We start from the raw sequence: 21948 nt of genomic DNA on the forward strand, positions 1-21948 counted from the left end.
ATTTAGGTTACAAATCAAAAGTTTGAAAATTAGGAAATATCTGATTTATGGTTAATTATGAACCTTTTTTTCTAACCTATTTTCCACTAAGTTTTTGCATCAAATGATACTGCAATCCCAAGGAAAAAAGTATTAGATTACCGAGTAGGTAATCAAAAACTGTCTGTCTAATAATGAAAGTTCACAGCTTTCCAATGTCAAATTGGTAAAGCCACAAATGCTGGAACAGAAAGGAGAATCAGGGGTACAAAAGCAATCACATTTGCAATCAGACTGATGAAAAGTCCAAATTTTGCATTCATCAAAGCCTATCTCAAAAATATTTTCAAATTTACTTTTTTTTAAATATATATTTTTATGTTTTTGCTACCCCATATGTCATATAAATAAGGTATATCAGAAGAAGTACCGTTTTCCTAGACATTCTGAAAGGCTGTAGATAGATTAACATGGGATCAGCTTTATTTTTATAAACTTCCCAAAATTCATTGCCAGACTTGGTGGCTAATATGTTTTTCAAACAGGAAACAGCAGCAGCTCTAACGTCAATACTGAAAGAATAACATACACAATGTCATTATTATTCATTTCATTCAGATATTTTATTTTCAAAATCACCTTTATAAACATACAAGACAAATAATTCCACAATCTAACAATGGGTACATTAAATCAGAAAATTTTGGACTAGGATATGCCATTGCATATTTTGTCATAAAGCAAAGCCTCAGTATTTACTCCACAGCACTGCTATCCTCTACAGCACAGAAGAGACTCTCTGGCTCAAGTGCAACTAGAGAATTTCTAGGAAATATCTAAGTTTGACTGGAGAATTAATCTGAGCTTTGAAGAAGCACATGGTTGGCCATCAACAGGTGTTAATAACACTTTCAGAGTGTTACTCTGAGGTGATTTGAACAACAACTTAATGGCTCCTATTAAGCTTTGAACTAAATAAATAAATAAGTATACTCACCAATTATCTGTTAAAGCAATATTTATTTGAGTTAACATTATGAAGACGCACTGAAGTTTTCTATCTTCAAGTAAGTCCACTGCTTTAGAATCCAGTGCATTTTCAGCATGCTGAAGAGCTATGGTGGAGAAATCCATGGGACCAATTTCTCCCAAGCAACTTCCAACAGCCTCTGCAAATGCAGGTAATTTTCTAGTCTTAAGTACACTAAAACAAGGTCTCACCCTAGAAAGTTGCAATTAATATAAACTACTATCCTGGGTTCGGCTGGGATAGAGTTAATTTTCACAAGAAGCTGGGAGGGGACACAGACAGGACAGCTGACTCGAACTAGCCAAGGGGATATTCGATACCATATGATGTCATGCTCAGTATATAACTGGGGCAGCTGGCCAGGGGAGGAGGGATCAAGGCTTGGGAATGGGCTGAGCATTGGGTTCCAGGTGGCGAGCAGTTGCATTGTGCATCACTCGCTTTATACATTCTTTTATTAGTATTATTGTTATTATTATTTCTTCTCCCCTTGTGTTGTCCTGTTAAACTGTCCTTATCTCAACCCATGAGGGTTTACCTTTTTCTTCCAATTCTCTTCTCCTTCCCACCAAGGGTGGAGAGGAGTGAGTAAGTGGCTGTGTGGTGCTTAGTTGCTGGCTGGGTTTAAACCACAACAACTGCTTTTAGAACTGATATTATTATGGGGTAAAAATCTGCAAATATTTATAAATAATCACTTGAGAAGCTTTATGATTATAATTACACATATATAAATTTTGCAGCTTAAGACTCATAAATAATACAGTTATGCTTTCTAACTCAATTTTCTAGGAGTGCCTATGGCTCTGCATTTTGCAGTTTAAATCAGATATGGATTTCATTTTTGCTTGTGTCAGAAACAGCTAAGTGCAAAAGGTCAGAATCGCAGCCACTAAGTGACACTCATTTTCACTCCCTAAGGGTATGATAAATACAAGCAGTAGCCTGTGAACACAAACAGTAGCCTGTAAACTCAATGAGAATTAACCTGCATTTTACATAAAACGCTGTATCAATGTGTTCCTCATTTGCTTTCCAGACAAAGTATTTTATAAACCACACAACTATATACAAGAAAAAACAAAACAAAATTGACCTTGAAAATAGCTTTAAAAAAGTGATGTTAATGTTTGTCAGAAAGAAACCAAAATCTATTTCCCTGCCCTTTCATTCATACTCAGCATGTGTCTTGAAAACATGTCAATTTTCTACAACATTGTTTTAACCACCAGAGCAAGTAAAGAACAGACTGAAAATATACAGGTTGTGTTTTGAATTAAATTTAACAAATCATCTAAGGAAACACAGTACGGAAAAGCCTGACACTTAAAGCTTGCAGAGGTGCTGAAGAATGTATCATACTGAAGTCAATGTGAGCATCAATTGCTCAGCATTTTTAATTATCAGTTATTAGTCTTTTAGACAAAAAACATAAGGCAAATGTTCTCATTACTTGTGTTTCTGTCTAGTTTAGACATCTAATTTCAGTAAACATCACCTTCATGGAGGTACTTGCCACTCAGGGAAGAGGGGATTTTGATTTTAGTTTTGGATCAAACATTAATCAGGTGCTCCATGTAAACCATCAGAATAATTTTAATAATACAGAAGAGGCTTTAAGATGGAGAACAACTATTCTGATTTTCACTTAGACATGCCTTTCAAATTTTCAGGTAAGTTCTCTTCAATTTTTCTTACTATTTTTCAACTTAATAAAGTGACCCATATAACAGCAGATTTTACACACTTTACTGAGTGTAGAAGAAACCAGGGTCTAAACTGATGACAATTTAAGTTATTAGTCAAAGCTGTAAAATACAGTGACTGAAAAGAAGACATATCACCCATTTTAACATTCCTGATGGCTACCTCTGGTAGCAAATGCAAAAGAGCAGGGGGAAGTAAGCTTTAGAACAGCCAGTTTCAACCTGGGGTTTGCAATGACAGCCCCAGATGCCTGTGGAACTAATCAACTTACCCAGCACTGCTTTTTCACCTGTATGGTTAACTGCCATCTTGGACAGCTGCAGTAAGCTCACCACCAGTTTCACTACTACAGAATCTTCTGGCTTTTCTATCATTCAGAAAGAAAAATAAACCCCCAAAATGTCATTGTGTATTTGTAATGTGAACATATTAGAAGAAAACACTGCTTTAGTATCTTTTATCTGCAAGTGTCAACATGCATTATTAATGTTGAAGCAAGCTGGTATTAAACAGTACGTAAAAGAATTATTAATTTTTCTTATTCATCAGGTCTTGAAAAAATTTCTATGCATTTGACTATGCCAAAGAATCCCCAAAACTAGAATACAAAAATGCTATTATTTTCAGGGTTTTGATGTAGAAATGATAATTAAATACATGAAATACTAGTGTAAGTTAGTGTAAGAATGTTATTTGAAACAGTGAAGTCATAATATGTGACTCCACTGACAGCACTTAAGCTAGTATCATCATTCTGTTCTAAATCTGAATCAAAGAAATATCCCAAAATAAAGCTTTCTGCCAGGAATTTCACAGAATTTGACTAGCTTTCCATTGCCTAATTAACTTTGCCAAATTATAAACTCTCAAGATGGATATTTCCTTACATGTTTGCTGCCTGCCAGAGGTCTTTTTTTTTTTAAATAAACATTCCAAACAAAATGGTTTTGCTGTTTCCAGGATCAAGGTCTAGGAAAAAATATGATGATTTGCCAATGTGAAAAAACCAAAAGCACTATTTTCTTTAAAAAAAAATCCTGCTGCCCTGTTGATTGAAGTGAAAACCTGGAATTGGGCTTTATGCTTGTCGACGTTTTTTACAAAAATGAATACATACGTGGCTAAACTGCAGTAGTTATTTCTTAAATGTTATCTTTCAGCATACAGTTTTATAGCCTTTATCAATAACTGGGTTTTTTTACTTCTTTTTAATACCTAAAATAATAATAGTTATTTTTAAGTGCTTAATAGACTTTTAGTATAAGGCAAAATCATGGCAACAGGCCCATCAAGCCTGCTAGCCTGCCTCCAACACAGCAAGAGTAAGTATTTCTTTTTAGGTTTTGCCAGTCAGCAGATTGGGGATTTCTGAGCAGGTCTTCATACCTAATAACCTCTACGAGATATGTCAAACTCCTTTTAAGGTCCGTTATGCTTCCGATCTCCACAAGAAGTGGCAGTAAGTTCCATGCTGTATATATTTTGTTTGAAAAAAATATGTTTTCTATTGTATAACTACTGCCAGATAATTTAATCCATTCTTGTACTGTGATAGAAGTGATAAGTGCTCCCTACTCAGCTTCGCCATACCATTCACCAGTTCATACACCTCTCTGTATTCCTATTCAATCTCTTTTCCAAGCTCACAAGGCTCTCCTCTGATGGAAGTTGCTCCACACAAGCTTATTGCCCTTTTACTAACTCTCTTTTCAAGCAGAATTTCAAGACTAAAATTGTAAATGATATTCAAGATGTGGGGACATAATGCGCTTACACCATGGCCTTATGACAGACTACTATTCTTCCTGAATTTTACTTTGCACTTATTTACAATGAATTACATCAGCTCTTTTTATCTTCCTGCCATGCACACAAGCTGATGAAGACCTGATGTAGAGGACAAAAGTGAAATGGTCTGGCACAAGCTTCTGAAAACCAAAATAGAAAGGAACTGGGTCTGGACTGAGGGCTGAAACAGAATGCTGTAATGGGGCAAAGTTCAACTAAAATAAATCCTATAATTTTAAAAGTTCTGTAAGCTTTGCTTTCTAACATGCTATACCTTTAATAAAATCTAGCTTCACGACTTTTAAAGAGTAGGGAGATTCATATATAAGAAGACTCATTAAGCAGCCATAAAGCAATATACTCATATTATACACTATCCTGGTCATTCACAATCATAAGGGCCTCATGCCAAAAGCTGGAAGGGCATTTTATCCTCTCTGCCATATAACACGTCATACAATATTTATAATACATTCCGCTAAAGATGCCTCCGACTTTGCACAAATAATCATAGAACGGTTTGGGTTGGAAAGGACCTTAAAGATCATCTAGTTCCAGGCCCCCTACCATGGGCAGGGACACCTTCCACTAGACCAGGTTGCTCAAAGCCCCATCCAACCTGGCCTTGAACACTGTCAGGGATGGGGCATGCACAACTTCTCTGGGCAATGTGTACCAGTGTCTCACCACCCTCACAGTAACGAATTTATTCCTTACATTTAATCTAAATCTACCCTCTTTCAGTTTCAAGCCATTACCCCTTGTCCTATAAACTACATACCCCTGTAAAAAGTCCCTCTCTGGCTTTCTTGTAGGCCCACTTTAGGTACTGGAAGGGAGGGGCATAATAATATGGCATAAGTGCCATTCTACTCTGCACATGAAATTATAATAAGGTTACATTGTTAAACATACAAAAACAAAGACACAAAATAAAACATTAAATGTCAAATTAGAATAGGGTTACATCACTACACACCTAAAACCAAATACAAAAGAAATAAAATACATAATCAGATGTCAGTACCCTGGAAATTTTTCAGGAGATCCTTCATCTGATCTTTATATTGTTCCAATTGTTTGCGTAAATAATACAGTCCTTCAAGTCGTGTTAAGGGCAGTGAACCACAAACACCAACTGAGAGAAAGTGATTAATTTCCTGCAAAACAACATTTTGTGTTAATCACATACAGCATACTAATAAAGGCTTCAAATAAAGAAGTGGCTCTCAGTAGTCCACAATGTGGATATTAATAGATGCAAAATAAGAATGGACATTTACAAATATCTCAGTGTCTGAAACTGGTAATAAAAAGAATCCACATGTCTAATTTAATTTCTCAACTATACCTATAGCTAGTAAATTGTATTTCTTTTGAAAGGTTGCATTACAAAAAAACACTATGCCACAAGATATATTTTAAAATGTAATTACCTCCAAAACAGAATATGGTCCTTTACTGTATTTTATTTTCTGTTGAGTTGCTCGCAAATCTTTAAAAGCAGGATGTTCAGGAAAAGGATCTAAGCATTTGATTGCTTGGTACAGATTTTCATTATCCTTATTATCTATCACCAGATACTTCAACAAGCCTAGGACCTGAAAATGAAAAGTAAATGAAAAACAAGTAAGACGGAGAAACATTTTTGAGCCATATATCTTATTCAGGTTATGAAGTTTGTATTTCTCCAAGTTCCTTTAAACTGAGAATTCTATTAAAAAAGGTAAGATAATTTATTTACACTGTTAAAAATTATAAAATGTTTAGAGGCTTGGGGAAATCACAGATATATTCTAAAATGGTGAGGCATTTTTGCTACTCACCCTCCCAAACGGACATCAAAACTTTTATTATCACAGCCTGCAGTTTTATCCTGTCTTTTGGTGAAGCTGATTTCAAATACTGGACAAAGGAATCATTACAATATTGGCAATGATTTAGCAACACACTGCACCCAAGCAGTCCTTCTGATGTTATTAGGATTTTATTATTCTTACTAACTAAAGTGCCGGTAACTTGAAATCTGGACAAATGCCTAAATACCATAGTTTACTGCCCAAATCACTGAACTCTGGTAGAATTTGTTTTATAACAGATCTACCACTTGAATAAATGCTTGCTAAAAGGGTACCATACTTCCTTTGCAAAAAACGCTGCTTTTATGCTTTACTTACAAATCAATGCAACTGGATAGTCAATCCAGGCAGCTTTGAGGAGTCTACAATCTAAATGATGAGGTTTTTATTTGGAGACTTTTATTTCTCTGAAAATTATTAACTAACCTCCATTCAGTGCTAGAAGAAAAAAGAGAAGAAACTGAGAAGTGATCACTAGAGGAAGGACTTCCCTAAAGGAATATGATATGAGAAGGTTTCATATTTGATATCAGTTCCAATTCAGAGAAATTTCTGCCCTGCCCACTTTGTTTCTGCCCAGGGATGCCCTGACATGTTGCCTTTGCAGTGTGCATGTACAACTGTTTGCACAGACATATTCTAAATCCGATCATGATCATTAAGCTGGGAAAAAGATTGCCAGCTTATTTTCAGCTCAATTAGTACAGCTCTCCAGCTGAACTGGAATCACAAGGAGAAGGACGATGTAGGGCTACACTGCAACCACAACGGTGCATATGGTGCCATGGGATCAGATTAAGCTAGCAGGCAACCATAAGGACTGAAGTGCAACAGGTGTACTCTTCTCACCTTTAGCTACTAATTATAAGTCTCTGAATCTAATAAATTCCACCCCCTCCAGAATGCATATACAAACATCACCAGAAGGAAAACAAGGCTTATCACACAACAGAAATTGCTTCATTTCCCTTTTAAAGCCTATGTGCTACATTTATTTTTAATGATAATTTGTTAAATAACTAGCTGAACTACTAAAATCTGTTCTTTGCATGTATTTTCTCTTTGACCTCTAGCACCTTCCCCTGCCAAAGGTTTTCATCATACTTCCTGTGAAATCATCCACAGAGCTTTGTAGGTAACTGCTTGGCTACTAGATATGCTTGTAGTCATTAGACTGCCATCACCAGTAGCTTAGCAATGCCTACGTTTTCTCTATCTTTTCCTTAGTGGTACCACTGATTGGGTGTCTTTACTCAACTAAGGTAACAATTTTTCTGAAACTTACCCTGAAGGTTTTAAACCTCTTTCAGATTTGGGGCAAAAAGGTGCACATATTCAAAGCAGACATAAAAGACATTACAACAGCATTAAAGCTCTATAAGAAATCTGACTTTTTATAGACTAAGTAAATAGACAATTAGAAAGTGATACAGTCATCTCAGCAATTATGATACAAATACATCTCCATCACTGTTTAAGGCTGTGGAAATTAAATACGGAACACAATATTTGTCAAAATAGAAGTACCAAAAGTAAACACACTTTTATTTAACAAATTAAAGGTATAGTATTACATCCCAAGTAAGATTTTTTATATAAATCTACAAAGCATAGAAAAAAGGAATTAAAATTGAACATGAGTATAGATATAGCTTTCATGACAGTGAACATTAACTAAAAAGCTAACAGATAAGGAATAAGCAGCAACTCAAAACTACCTGTTCCTGAATCTCAGGCTGGTCCATGGCAAGAGGTATTAGGGTTCCTACAATAACAGGAAGGTGGCTCTCTAGAGCATCATTACAACACGTAACCGCTGTGTGGCAAACATGATGAAGAAGATCACAACAGAGTGAAAAGCTGCGCATGGATATTTCTCTGATAATAACAGGTCTGTCACAGGAAATAAAAAAGTGAAATTAAAGAAATACAAATTGTCATTGTCTCAAGTATTAACCTATTATACAACAGGGAAGAATAGGAAAAAAGGGGAAATATAAATAAACTTTATAGGAGGAACTGATTCTAATCTTTAAAATTTATCAACTCAATCAGCTCTAAGGATTTAGCTCAGGACACAGAGGAGAACTAACACACACAAAATTTGACAGATCACTTTGAAGAAAAATATATTCCAAAAAGGAAGAAAACCACAAATCAACCCAAAAAGGCTTTTAGACTATTACTTGCCACAACAATGTTGAGAGAAACGGGGAAAAAAGTGGAAAACATGCTCTCTGAACTCTCCTCTCTCTCACATAACCATTAATTTATGTTGTGGTTTAACCCCAGCCAGCAACTAAGCACCACGCAGCCGCTCATTCACTTCCCCCCCACCCAGTGGGATGGGGGAGAAAATCAGGAAAAGAAGTAAAACTCGTGGGTTGTGATAAGAACGGTTTAATAGAACAGAAAAGACGACACTAATAATGATAATGATAACACTAATAAAATGACAACAGTAATAATAAAAGGATTGGAATATACAAATGATGTGCAGGGCAATTGCTCACCACCCGCCGATCAATGCCCAGTTAGTCCCCGAGCGGCAATCCCTCCGCCCCTGACTCCCCCCAGTTTATATACTAGATGTGACATCGGATGGTATGGAATACCCCGTTGGCCACTTTGGGTCAGCTGCCCTGGCTGTGTCCTGTGCCAGCTTCTTGCGCCCCTCCAGCTTTCCTGCTGGCTGGGCATGAGAAGCTGAAAAATCCTTGACTTTAGACTAAACATTACTTAGCAACAACTGAAAACATCAGTGTTATCAACATTCTTATACTGAACTCAAAACTTAACCCTATACCAGCTACTAGGAAGACAATTAACCCCAGCTGAAATCAGGACAGTTTAAAAAAAGAAAAAAAATTTAGGTTAGAAAGGACACCTGGGGATTATCTAGTCCAGCTTCCTGCCTGAAGCAGTCAGCTTCAAAGTCAGATGAGGTTCTCAGAGTTTTATTGAGCTGAATTCTGACACATTATTCCTTGGATGGAGAATCAACAGCCCCTCTGAGCAACCTGCTCCAGTAGTTGACTATTCGCACTGTGAAAATCTTTTCCCTTAGGTCCAACCAGAACCTTCCATATTGCAACTTGATGGGTGCTACCTCTTGTCCCATCGCTGTGCACTTCTAGGAAAAATCTGGCTCTACTTTCTCTACAAGGTATCTTTCCCTCCAGAAACTGAAGAACAGAAATTAGAGCAACTCCACTTATCCCGTTGGGGGTCCTCCACTCAACCCATCCCAGTTTGTCGTTATCTCTGATGTGCTGGGTGGAGCGGTCCCACATTGGACACAGTGGTCCTATTGCAGCTTCATTCAGCATTCATAGAGGAATGATCAGTGCTGATCGCGATAATAAGTCTCATGATAATGGCATTTACCATAAAATCCACCTCTCTTCAGTATTTCAGGGTATGAAATGCTTCCAACAAGCAAAGAAATCAACTTGCACTTAAACTCAATGACATTTAGGTGAATAATTATCTTGGAAATCCAAAGCTAAACCTCAAGTAAGAAAGTATCTCTAGTCCTTGTGAAAGATAAGAATCTCTATTTAAATCGTAAGCCTAATGAAGTACCAGTTTTCTCAATCTGAAGACAAACTAAGATAACATGTACCAATTCTCACTCATTTTGTTAGCTCCTTATTGGTGAGAATGTAAATACTCTTTATTAAGAAGTGCACTTTATTTGACATGTGCCTCCTTTGCACTTAACACCACAATTTGAATTTTTCTCCCATATACTTTAAATTCCCAAACACCCTTTCTGTCATCAAAATCTCCCAACACTTCTCGTTTCTACAGTTTGATAACCTATTACAGATACAAAATTCTGCAGTATAGCAAACATTTAAATACAAGGATAGCACAAAACATTCCACATTTTACTAAGAGTTCTAAATTTAAATTCCAAAAGTATCAAAGAAAGGCAGTTGAATTTTTTCTTTCAGCAAATTTCAATTATTTCTACAAATGAATTAACATCTACTAGCAATACTGAAATGTGAGGTTACAAGAACAAGGGAGCACAGACAGTAAGAACAAGATATAATTACCATATTTACCTGCTGTTGATGTGGTGAATCAGGGTGTAAATTACATCTCGGAGGACAAAAGCCCATGCTCCTCCTAAACCATCTTTTATCTCTTTAAGTAACAGACTAACAAACAAGTGATAAATTATAAGAACTCTGTGTTTCTTGTAAATGTTGTTTGTATCTGATGCATGATTACAAAGGGCTAGAAGGATTTTCTGAAATGAATCCTAAAAATGAATAAACTATGAGTAAAAAAAAAAAAAAATTCATAATACCAATACAGATATACTTTATATCAAGAAAAAAACTTAAGCAATAGAGATTTTTTTTTAAAGAACATGGACAAAAAGGCTTTATTATTTTTATTGCTTTAAACAAACAAAAGACCTACATAGAAACCAACTCTCCAAGCAGGACTCTAAGCCCCATACCTCCTAATTTTCTCTTTTCTTTTTCCCCACATGAGAAACGTTATGCAAATTTTTCAGAAAACCAAACAGTTATGGCAGTTTTCACCAACAGAAGAAACATCAAATAAAAGCCATTAAAACATCAAGTAGTACTTCAATCTATATTCTTCAAACAATATTCATACATACAAAAATGCATTATTTCATAGAATATATAAATACAGATTGTAACTGTTAAAACTGTAAACTTAAAAAAGAAGTAACTATCTTAAAGTATTAGGCAGGTTGTGTTACATTTTAAAGAATTTTTTCCACTGTCTGGCAATATTAACTTTTATACTCAAAAGATTTAGACAAACATGGTCCAGAAAAATTTTTTTCCTATTTTTAGACTGTTTATGGATAGGCAAAGTAAATTGTTGACAACATATGCAATAAAACAGCATACAATTTGAAAAGATACAGATCTAAGGAATGATGTTACAAGACAGTAAAATGTTTATGATTTATTGCAAAGGCTGGATAATTTTATATGCCTTCGTATTTGCCTTTAACAACTGAAAATCAAATGTCTAAAAACATCACAGACTATAAAATTTCACACTGTCAGTAAGGGAAGCAAACTTTAGTGTCTTAATTGTAGATAGTATTTAGATAAAATTGTCCGAATGTAATTATTCTAGAAAGTTCTTCAGACACATGCCAAAGAAATAGATTGCATCTAAATTGTGTCTAGTACACACAGATTTCCTCAACCTTTAAAATAATTCTCTCTATTTATGCATTATTTTATATGTATTATATAATGCATGTGATAGTTCAAATGTAATTTTTGTAAGGTTACCATGTCCCTGAACTTAGGACTTCTTCCATTTCAGAAGGCAAACAAAAGAACAGAAAGGTTTCTAAGATTGTATTTTTCCCTCACATATACATGATGAAAATGTCTAATTAAACCAAAATGTACCCATAAAAGAAATTTTATATTCTACAGAAAAAGAAAATCATCATTACATACTTACAGGGCTTTTAGAAAGAACTGCTACAAGACTTCTTAATTTGCTTTTGTGACAGTTGCTAATATAGTCCAAGGCTGCCTTAATCACGTAAGATGGAAAATGAGGAGGATTAGGAGCAGGATCTAGTTCCCTAAATGAATAAAAAAAGAGATTTTTTTTTTCTTCCCCAAATCAAACCCATGTATTAAATAAAGTAAGTCTCACTGAATAAACACGTAAATCCTAGGAAATCTTTTCTGCTTTCAGTAAGTAAGAAGCACCAAAAGCATCCAGCAGAGTGACATACATCTTATTTTTAGCTGCCTGTTGTCTCTCTATGGCAGCTTTCTAAGTTGTACTTTCTTAACATTCTTCTACTATTTTTTGTAAGATCATATTGCTAAAAATCCATGCATTTTTCTCATCTCTGGTACTTCGTAGGAAAATCTAACTGCAAGTCATGGATAAAACTTCCGCATTTTGTAACTATGGGAACAATTTGGTTGAGAAAAAAGTAATCATGAATCTCCCCATTATAAAAAAAGGGTACTCAACTTTTCTTGGACCTCAAAAAGAAAAGAAATGCATCATGATATTAACAAAACAGCAAAATCTAAGTTTCATCACTCTTATTCTTACAATTCCCTTCTTAGAAAGAAAAACTTTGGTTACAAGCAGACACCACAGTCTGTTAATAAACTTACTGAAACAAACTTCTTTATAAATAAAAGTTCTGAAATCCTCAGCCATTTAACTTTTGGCAGATTTTCACAGAAATGCTTTTTTTTCCTTTCAACTTTATATTTCTACAACAAAAATATCTTCTTCAATAACTTCAGAAAGCGTAATGTTTTTCAAAATAGTTTGTATCTAAACACAAAATCTGGAAAATTATTTCTAGATATAATTATGTAAATAATGATATTTTTAGGACAACAACAAAGAGTGAAAAGCTCATAAAAGTGAATAAATTTACGGTATTAGAATATTCCTATTAATAAGGAATCTGTTTATTTGGCATTGCTTAAGCAACCTCCTTACCAAAGGCAAGAGCTGCCACTACAAGAATTGTTAAGAAACGGTTCACTTCACTTCTCAGTGACTTCTAAATATTTAAAGACCTGTAAAAGAATCACTTTAATTTAGACATTAAAACCCAACTAATTTTACAGAGAGGGCAGCCCATCCAAATTTGAACTAGTCTAAACTCGCATTGCCATACTCCAGCTCAGCAACATACAATGGCATTCTCTTGCCCACCCATTCATTCTTTCCATTAACTGAAGTATTATAGAGGTTCTCCTTACTGATATTGGGGAATAACTATGTGAGAAAGCATGCCTATGATACATCATTGCTAATGACAACAAAATTCTTTAATTCTCAACTTCAAGGCCACCTCTTCTTATGCCTGAAGGTCACGTTTTAATTCACAACGTTATACAAACACACTCAGCATTTAGAAAATCTACAAACATGTACCTTATATATTTACTTAGATGAGGTCCTTCTTCTACTGTGGTATCAGGTGGTTCATGTAAGGTCATCAACAGTTCAACCACAATCTCTGATAAGTTATTATGAGATAAATTGTCAATTTGCTAGAAGAAGATAAATAGTGTTTTAATAAGGAAAAAAAATACTTTAGCTAAAATAATTTAACATTTCTTTTTCCTTCTGAGAACACCCATTTTTTCCTGTTTGGATTCTCTATTTGTTCAATTATTCACGACATACAATTCATTCAGAAATTAAGCCTGGTTAAGTCTTATCTATGGCAGTCACAGGTAGAACAATTTACTTCCCTACAGTATCTGGAAAAAAAAAAAAAAAAAAGTTTAATTTTACTACTAGTTCTGAATATAGAGTCTGCCTCTGGAGAAGACGGCTCCTCATAAAGCATTAACAAAATATTTTAAGAGGAAAACATGACTTACTTAAACAGATGTATGACGGGGAAACTCAAGGTCGTGTAATGAATGGTAAAAAAAAAAATTTATTACATTCTGAATAGCTACTTAAAAATCTTGGGATAAAAATTCGGCTAGTTTGGCTTTATTAAAATAACAATTTTGTATCTATAAACTTGAACTATTTACATTTTTACAGAATATATAAAAGTTCCTTTCAGGTCTGTTAAATGACAGAGAACTCAATTTACACATTTAAAAATAGATACCTGTTTTCCTAAGCACTTTTCATCCTTAAGCATGTCGAAGACTTCAGAAGCCTTATCTCTTTGCTCTGCTACTTCATTCTTTCCATGGCTTTGATAGGCAAAATACGGAAGGATATTCACAAGTATCTTTGGAAAACAGTCTGCTAGAACCTGTCTCCAGTCTTTTTCAATCTTGTCAGCAAGTAACTTCACATCTTCAAATTGACTTCTAATCACCAGGTGTGGAACCAGAACTTTATAACAAGACCTACACGTAGTAAATACATTTCCAGAATGTCCTTGAATTGGATTTTTAAAAAAATTTCAAGTATAATATAGCAAATATCATTCCTCTATTGTATAACCAAACTTGTATTTATTGTTTAGCTACAGCTATACAAAAAAATCTTACCAGCATAAATGTAATTAACACGGTACTTGGAATACATTTTAAAAGCTCTCAATATGTTAGAAATTTGAAACACTGTGTCATAACTGTAAATAAATTTAAGTAAACTGCTTTCATATAGCAAACTTACCTGTAGAATTCCTCAAGGCTAGTATAGTTCAGAAGAACATAAGGAAAAGCAGACAGGCTATATCCACTGTCATTTATTTTCAGCCACTCCATCACCAAATAGTCTAAATGTGATGTCATGAAGTCTTCTATACTTTTATAGCCAAATATGGCAGATACTTTTTTCAAAACCTATGCATGAAATAAGATTGAAGAAATAGCATGCAGAGTACATGATACTATGGCAAACTGACAGTACTACACCTCCATGTGTCATCCCCCCCCAGACTTTTAATGAATATTTTTATAAGTCAGCTCCTATTTAGCATAAGCAATTTTTTTATTATTTGTATTGCCATATCTAAAAAGAGTGCAATCAAGGAACTACAACTGCCCTCTATGAGGCAGTAAAAGGACAGACAGTACACATTTTGCAGGGTAGAGACTGTGTGTAAAAACAAGAGGCAACAAATAGAAAGAAAGGATAAAAAGGAGAGAACATGCACACTAAAAAAAATGACTGACATGAAAGGCTGCAGTATAAACAGCAATTATTTCAGTATACCCTTGTGAACTTCAGAATTGAAGTCCACCAGACACATACCATCTTCCAATACTTTGCATTTATTTTACATATTTTCCACATTGCAAAACTCACTTTACTTCCACTGGGTAGAAAGATTTTCTAAAATGAGATCTGCAATCTTCAATGTATAAAAATCTATTTGTATTTCAGATCTGTGCTTTTAACACACAAGATTTACCATTAGAATTGTCTTTTATGATGTCATTATTTCTATGTAGGTCATTAAATATAATTACAAATTCATTCAGACATTTATGTCCCACATTAGTCGCGCTTTTACAAAATTTAACAACTTTCAATACTGACAAATGCATTTTGTATTGTTCCAATTTTAACCTAACCTTAATTTATAATCTAAATATAAAATGGAATTTTATACTTGCCTTTTTGACAAGGTGAGGTTCTAATCCATTCTCTTTCACAGACTGGCAAATAGCAAACAACGCTTGCTTTTCACAGACTGGACTGCAGCACAGAACCATGGTTATAAGCATCAGCAAAACCGCTTTTCCATTACACTGTTTGTCCAAAAGATCTTCAGGACCAGCATCACCCCTGACCTTCAATAAGAAATAATGAAGAACTCGTACAAATATTATGTTAAAGCAATCTCCTAATTAATAAATGAGCACAAATATTTTAAAATTAAGAGCACTGACATAAATACTGCTGAAAATCTTGCTTTGGTTGCTTAAAAATTACTTCTCCCAGCTGTCTGCTCCACTCCTCAATGAGAAGTTACTGCCTCCAGCATGCCAGCACACATGCCAATACCTCATACACTCCAGGTCATGTTATAGTATCGAAAGTTTAAACAAAGGTGACACACTTAACAGGGAAATGATAGAGGCATTGATGAGACAAGTCTCCTTTTTGCTCCTCCCTGATGCATATAGGAAAGAACTGCCTAGGAACTCTAGGAAAGAGCTGGAGGCAACACTACAGAGGGATGAAATGAGATGACAGAGAGATGAGGGCTCAGCAGCGAGCTCAAGTTACAAGACATCAGGCAAAGGGAACAGAGAGAAAACACCACAGAGAGATGACATGCATATAGATGATAGCATGACAGAAAAAACAATGGAAAATTATATAGATGACTTAGCATGGTAGCAAGGAAGGAGAAGTGAAAGACACTAACAGAAACATTAACAGTTAAAGAAATTCCACAGTAATATACACCATTGCATTTCCAGTCACTACACTGAAGTAAAACTTTTCCTTCACTTGAAGTTTCTTCCAAATAGTTTAATTTTTTAAGCAAATTTTGGTTTTGTGAAAACTACTGCTCTAATACCACTGGAAACATGATCTCTGAAATTTACAAATCTGTTTTTATACTATGTATACACATAATTTGAACTTACATTGCCTTTTACTCACTATTTATATATTGTCTACAATATCAAGGCTCCATTTTTCTTTGATTCTTAAGTGTTACAGTACTGAAACCCGCAACAACAAATAGTATGATACAGAAGAGCAGTCTGGAACATACAGTGAAAAAATCTACAAACTTCTACTGTGGGCAAAACAGTGACCGACTAGATGTGTAAGGAATTTCCTGACTACAACCTCATTTCACCACCTCAGATTATCAGAAGCCCAGAAAAATTAATGTTCTCAGAAAACTAAACACGATCATTTTAAAAGTCGTCTTATTCCTAAGATGAAAACTAGGCAAAACTAATAACTAGATGTTGGTACCAGATTTCTCATTCCTTCCTGAACTCTGAGATATGCATTCTCAAAAGCCTTTTGCTGGAGCTTCAAGGGAAGAGGTTTTGACATTCCAGAAGAATCTTTGTGTTTCACATCTTGAAACAAACTTCAAAAAAAGAACAATAATTATTAGCATAACATTTAGTCTACAGAATGACTGCATATTGTGTGTATCAAATAATAACATTCTGATTTTCTGAATATCATTATTTTCTTCTTAACTTTCTTGTACAGCGGTCTTTCTTTTCTCTCCCTCAAACATTATCAATAACACTAAGAAAATCTGTTGGGATGGAATGGTGGAGAATAGCCTGAAAACATACAAAAGTTTTCCAATCTCTGCCAATGCAGGAAGCCAAACTTCAGTTGTCCATCATAATAGAACATTTCATGTCATGAAGTACTTTGAGAATATATTTACTGAAGAGATGCATATGTAAATGTATGTATATATGTATATGTAAAAAGTTTCTCAAAGAATTTATTTTTTGTAGATAAAGGCCCAACCCACTTTGCTCTTTGTAATAAGAACACCACAGTGGATCTGACCAAATGTTTCTCTAGCCACTTCTAAGTAACTATTAGCAGATACCTAAGAAACAGCACCATATGCTTGCCTTATATGCATAATAATTCTTTGAATATAACATTTGACCACTAGTGACCTAGGCAGTTAGAAGTGGTGACCGTATTTACTATCCTTCAATGATTTCCTCTTCCGTGAATTTGTTGCTTTTTGAACCCTTGCAAACATCCAGACAGTTCAAAGTAGTAGGATAACACTTCGGGTAACTGAATATTATACAAAGAAGTAAACCATATTTTCTTAGAATCTTGAACCTGTTAGCTTCACTTGATGTCTCCTAGTCTTCAAACTGGAAAAGACTGCCAATCTTCTCTTTGTTCCTCTCCATATTTTGTAGAGTTATGCTATACCTCCTGCAATTCAACTCTTTTTGTGCTGAAGGGCTCCAGTTTATGCAACCAATAGCTGTGCATAAAGTGTTTCATACTTCTGAATATCCCCCCTCTCCTACTATTCCAGTTCTATTACATCGTTTTTGATGTATGGCAAAAGAACTATATACAGTATTCAAAACACAAGATCCTTTGAAAAAGTTTTTATGCTACACAGTGTACCTAATCTATTTCTAGAGGATAAACAACTATTTCCTATTCAAGTTTTGCATAATAAATTTAGTGCAAAATCTGCTATCATATATATAGTTTATCTCTCTATATACATATATCTCTCACATCACAGAATAATTGAAACGTAGACAAAGTTTGAAAACCTTAACCAAAGTAACTCAGTAGGCTTTTATATTCCATCAAGATTAAAGCCCCAGAAGTACTGAAAAGAGCAGCTATATAGCAGCAGAAGTAACACCCCATTAAGTGAAATTAAGTGTTATTCTTATAAACAGAAAAAAGATCAACATTATCACCTGGTAATTGACTTTGCAGCAAGAATGCGAACTTGATGGTGACTATCTGCAAGAAAATGTGGGAAAGCACCACTCACAGGTAGATCTTCATTTACCACATTAAGGATCACCCACTTGCAATGAGGATCAGCCTGAAGAAAATTAATATTGTGGTTTAAAATATACAGAAGACCTACAATGGAATATACACTGATGTACACAAAAGATCAACATGCTAATGAATGTCAGAAAATCTGGGATTACCTCAAGCAGGGCTTTCATGCAGTTTAAAAGGGCCACTCTTACTGGTGCTGTGCATTTCCCTCCTTGAGCTAAATGCCTAAAACAAGGAAGAACTGAATAAACGAAAAAGTGGCCAACAATTTTGAGAAAAAGTCTAACAAGTTAGTTTCTGCTGCTTACAGTTCATTCTTTTGTACTCAACAGGCATGTTTCGGAGGATTTGACGTTTTATTGATAATCTACAATTGTAAACAATATTCATTTTTGGTTGCTGAAGTTATTACTTGTTACATTTACTGATGCAATTCAGAGTATAATCAGTCTTTGTTAATATATAACAGTGTAGCATTTGTTGTTCTAATACTATATTAACGATGATACAATTCTTTGATACAAATATAACATGACACAGAAAATCTAGAAAGTTAAATGCTGTATAAAGATATCATAAGATACCAAGAGCAAGACACAAAATGGCACTACAGTCTTCACACTGATAGCAAAGTTAAAAATTTTATGTCCAATAGACTTCTGCATTAAATAGATAAATCGTACCAAAAGGCTCCAACAACTGTCGAAAATTGTCCTTGGGCATCCCCTGTCTCTTCAGTATGTGCGCTGGACTGGGCCAACCCTACTGCTATAGGAAGCAAGTTATTTAGAATTACTTTGCAAACTTCTTGATCTCGACGGTACATAGAACACACAGCACTGCGACAGGAAGAAAGAAAAAAAAAATCTTGAAACACTAAGCAGCCCCCAAATCCTCTAGCTGTTCAACTAAAATAGCTCTAATACATGCTGAATAGTTTCTCTCTTACGAAAGAGGCCTAAGAAGCATAAGAACATCGTCTTCAGGCAAGAAGTGTTCTTCAATAGGGAGCTCCTTCAAAAGGACCAAGTACTGGGGAATAAAAAAAAAAAAAAAAAAAAAAAGGAAAATAACGCTTAAGAAAATAAGTAGACAAAAACTATAAAACATTTTCAGTAACTCTTACATGAAATCAGCAGCAAGGATACCTATTGTCAGCTCTTATATGCTAGACTCTGACCATCTCTTCATGCAAAGACTGTCACACAGCAACACGGCTCATGAAATTTTTAGTTTTGGCAGTCAAAAATATTTCCTTTGTAAACTAAACCACAGATCCTATTCTACTACAGACAGCATTTCTAGATATTTAACAAATAATTAATGATAAAGGCAAGATGTTTATACTTCTCAAGTCTTTATTTTCTGGCTTACAAATTCTAACTGCTCTTTCCCTGACCATAGCACACTTCAAAACGCTAAAAGTAGCCATTTTAATGTCTTCTCAGGGGACTGATGACAAGAGAAAGACAAGAATATACAATTGACAAGAATATACAAACCAGTACAAATACAGGGGTGGGTCTGCTGCAAAAAAATCTCACACTCACCATGTGCAGATGCAATGGCTTAGCACTATCAAAGACACTGCCATCAGTAAGCATTAACAGCTGTCTCCGTATATCAGAGGCTCGGAAGCTCACCATCTGAACTTGGACTGTAGTTACACAAATACATAAGAACCTCAGAATTTCAAGGAGAAGTAAATCCTGCTTTGTCAACTGTTCTTCAGCTAATGGGCTCAAAGCACCTGCAAATAAGGTTTTCATGTAAGAAATGCTTCTACAAGGACAATAAAAAAGTTGATAATATTTTAGGTCTTTACAAAACTAATTAAAAGTTCGCAGAATAGAGTATTAGCAACCTTTATGTTTATTTGTTGTTGAACAGTTACTGCATCAGTAGCAGCCTTTTGAGTCTGTTTCCCACTTCTACAAAGGCCCTCTCTAAAACAGAGGCTTTTAATTTTATGTGCCCATACATAAGGCTGATTCCTCCATCAAGGTTACAATGAACTCAGCAGAACCATCTGCAGCTGTGTTCTTTTGTGTTGTTAACTATAACTTAGGATGTATTTTAAACTACGGATTCAAAGCTTCCCCAAAATTGAAATGATGGCAACTACTACTATATTAATATCCTCATTGAAATTTCAATTATAACCTAAATGAAATAGTTACAAATACCATTTTCCGGTCACATTTAGAACTCTTGTAACTTTCTGCAACTGCAAACTTTATTTATTAGAATTATTTATTGGATGGTTGGAGAAGATACTTTTAAAGACACTTATTCAACATGATGGGGAAAACAGAGCAGCTGCTGTTTGTGGCATTAATATAACACCTTGATTTCCTTTCCATTCAATAATAAACAGAAGACATAGTTCTGATTAAAAACTAAGATACACACCATTTTAAGAAAGAATTTAAAACAGAAGACAACATCAATACTTGTAGCTCCTATAGGCATAAACAGACAGATTCATGCTCCTGTCCCTCTGCAGGTCCAGAGATGTAAGAAAGCTGACCTTGTCAAGAATTACTGATCACAAAAATGAGTAAAGTTAAATAGAACTACTTTTAAGAAAATTAAGCACAGTCTAATGACAGAGACAGGTATCCTACAGACACACTTTCTAGCCCCTTCTTTGCCAAAACTTCTGCCTGACTTCAAGCAAGTTAGCTAGCTTCTCTGCTTGCATTTAATATTTATAAAATAAAAAATAAACTTCTCCTTTCCAAAGGAGCTAGAACACTTCATTAACATCTTTAAAACCTAATGAGGTACAAAAGAATTATTATTGTTTAGAAGGTACCTAGTTCAACCACTACTCGCTTCAACTTCTTCAATAAAGCAGCACAGTTTTGTATCTCACTGTCTTTCAAGCAAAGAGCAATCTGTAAAAACAAGCTTTTGCAAATAGTTTTGGACACGGAGAAGACTTACCTGTTACATTTTGCATCTCACCAGATTCATTTGAGTCACTGATGTCAGTCACTGAATGATCATCAAATAGATCATCAGATACTTGGTTATCTACTTCCATTACACTCTCTTCAGGATCATTTCCCATTAGATCCACTTCTCCCAGTTCACTTGCTTTTCCAGTAAATGTCATCTAACAAAAACACCACATCATTTTAAAACTGGCTTTTAAGGACAGGAGAAACACCACAAACATAACACAAGGCAAGACACTACAGTTTCCCAGTGAACTAGAACAGGTGAAGACAATAAGGGCTACGATGAATTGATGAATTGAATCCTTTGTGATAAACTTGTCTTCTACACACATGAATTGTTTGATTTGAACTATTCTCTTTAGGATACAAGCTTCTTAAGACAGATACTAGTCTCTGCGTTTTAGATGGTGCCAAGGACATTGTTAGTATTTGAAAAATAATGCTCTCTACAAGACTTACAAACTTCTCACTGTACTTCATAATTACAGAGAAATGAAAGGAAGGCATATGACCTTTTTGAGGCCACACTAATTACTGCTTTCCCTATCAGATGACAAGTTAACAGAAGGTAATACTCTCAGCTTCTCCTCACCTGAAAAAACAAAGGATTTTATCTACCTAGACCTGACTACACGACAAC

General features: G+C 34.9%; 1 protein-coding gene across 2 annotated transcripts in view; it reads right to left on the minus strand.

Moving 5' to 3' along the window:
• ATM (ATM serine/threonine kinase) overlaps nucleotides 1-21948 on the minus strand; it is a 79672-nt gene that overhangs the window by 38785 nt on the left and 18939 nt on the right. For both annotated transcript variants that reach the window (XM_069808240.1, XM_069808241.1), the window contains 19 exons: nucleotides 21292-21463; nucleotides 19893-20092; nucleotides 19292-19374; nucleotides 19026-19181; nucleotides 18492-18567; nucleotides 18249-18379; nucleotides 16786-16906; nucleotides 15462-15638; nucleotides 14515-14684; nucleotides 13997-14243; nucleotides 13300-13418; nucleotides 11842-11968; nucleotides 10437-10636; nucleotides 8082-8256; nucleotides 5941-6105; nucleotides 5532-5664; nucleotides 2988-3083; nucleotides 977-1148; nucleotides 410-551 (listed from right to left, as the gene is read on the minus strand). In XM_069808240.1, the coding sequence (XP_069664341.1) occupies nucleotides 410-551; nucleotides 977-1148; nucleotides 2988-3083; nucleotides 5532-5664; nucleotides 5941-6105; nucleotides 8082-8256; nucleotides 10437-10636; nucleotides 11842-11968; nucleotides 13300-13418; nucleotides 13997-14243; nucleotides 14515-14684; nucleotides 15462-15638; nucleotides 16786-16906; nucleotides 18249-18379; nucleotides 18492-18567; nucleotides 19026-19181; nucleotides 19292-19374; nucleotides 19893-20092; nucleotides 21292-21463 (2862 nt within the window). The remainder of the gene's footprint in view (nucleotides 1-409; nucleotides 552-976; nucleotides 1149-2987; nucleotides 3084-5531; nucleotides 5665-5940; nucleotides 6106-8081; nucleotides 8257-10436; nucleotides 10637-11841; nucleotides 11969-13299; nucleotides 13419-13996; nucleotides 14244-14514; nucleotides 14685-15461; nucleotides 15639-16785; nucleotides 16907-18248; nucleotides 18380-18491; nucleotides 18568-19025; nucleotides 19182-19291; nucleotides 19375-19892; nucleotides 20093-21291; nucleotides 21464-21948) is intronic.

The sequence above is a fragment of the Haliaeetus albicilla genome, chromosome 20 (assembly GCF_947461875.1).
Source record: "Haliaeetus albicilla chromosome 20, bHalAlb1.1, whole genome shotgun sequence".
Taxonomy (NCBI): Eukaryota; Metazoa; Chordata; class Aves; order Accipitriformes; family Accipitridae; genus Haliaeetus; species Haliaeetus albicilla.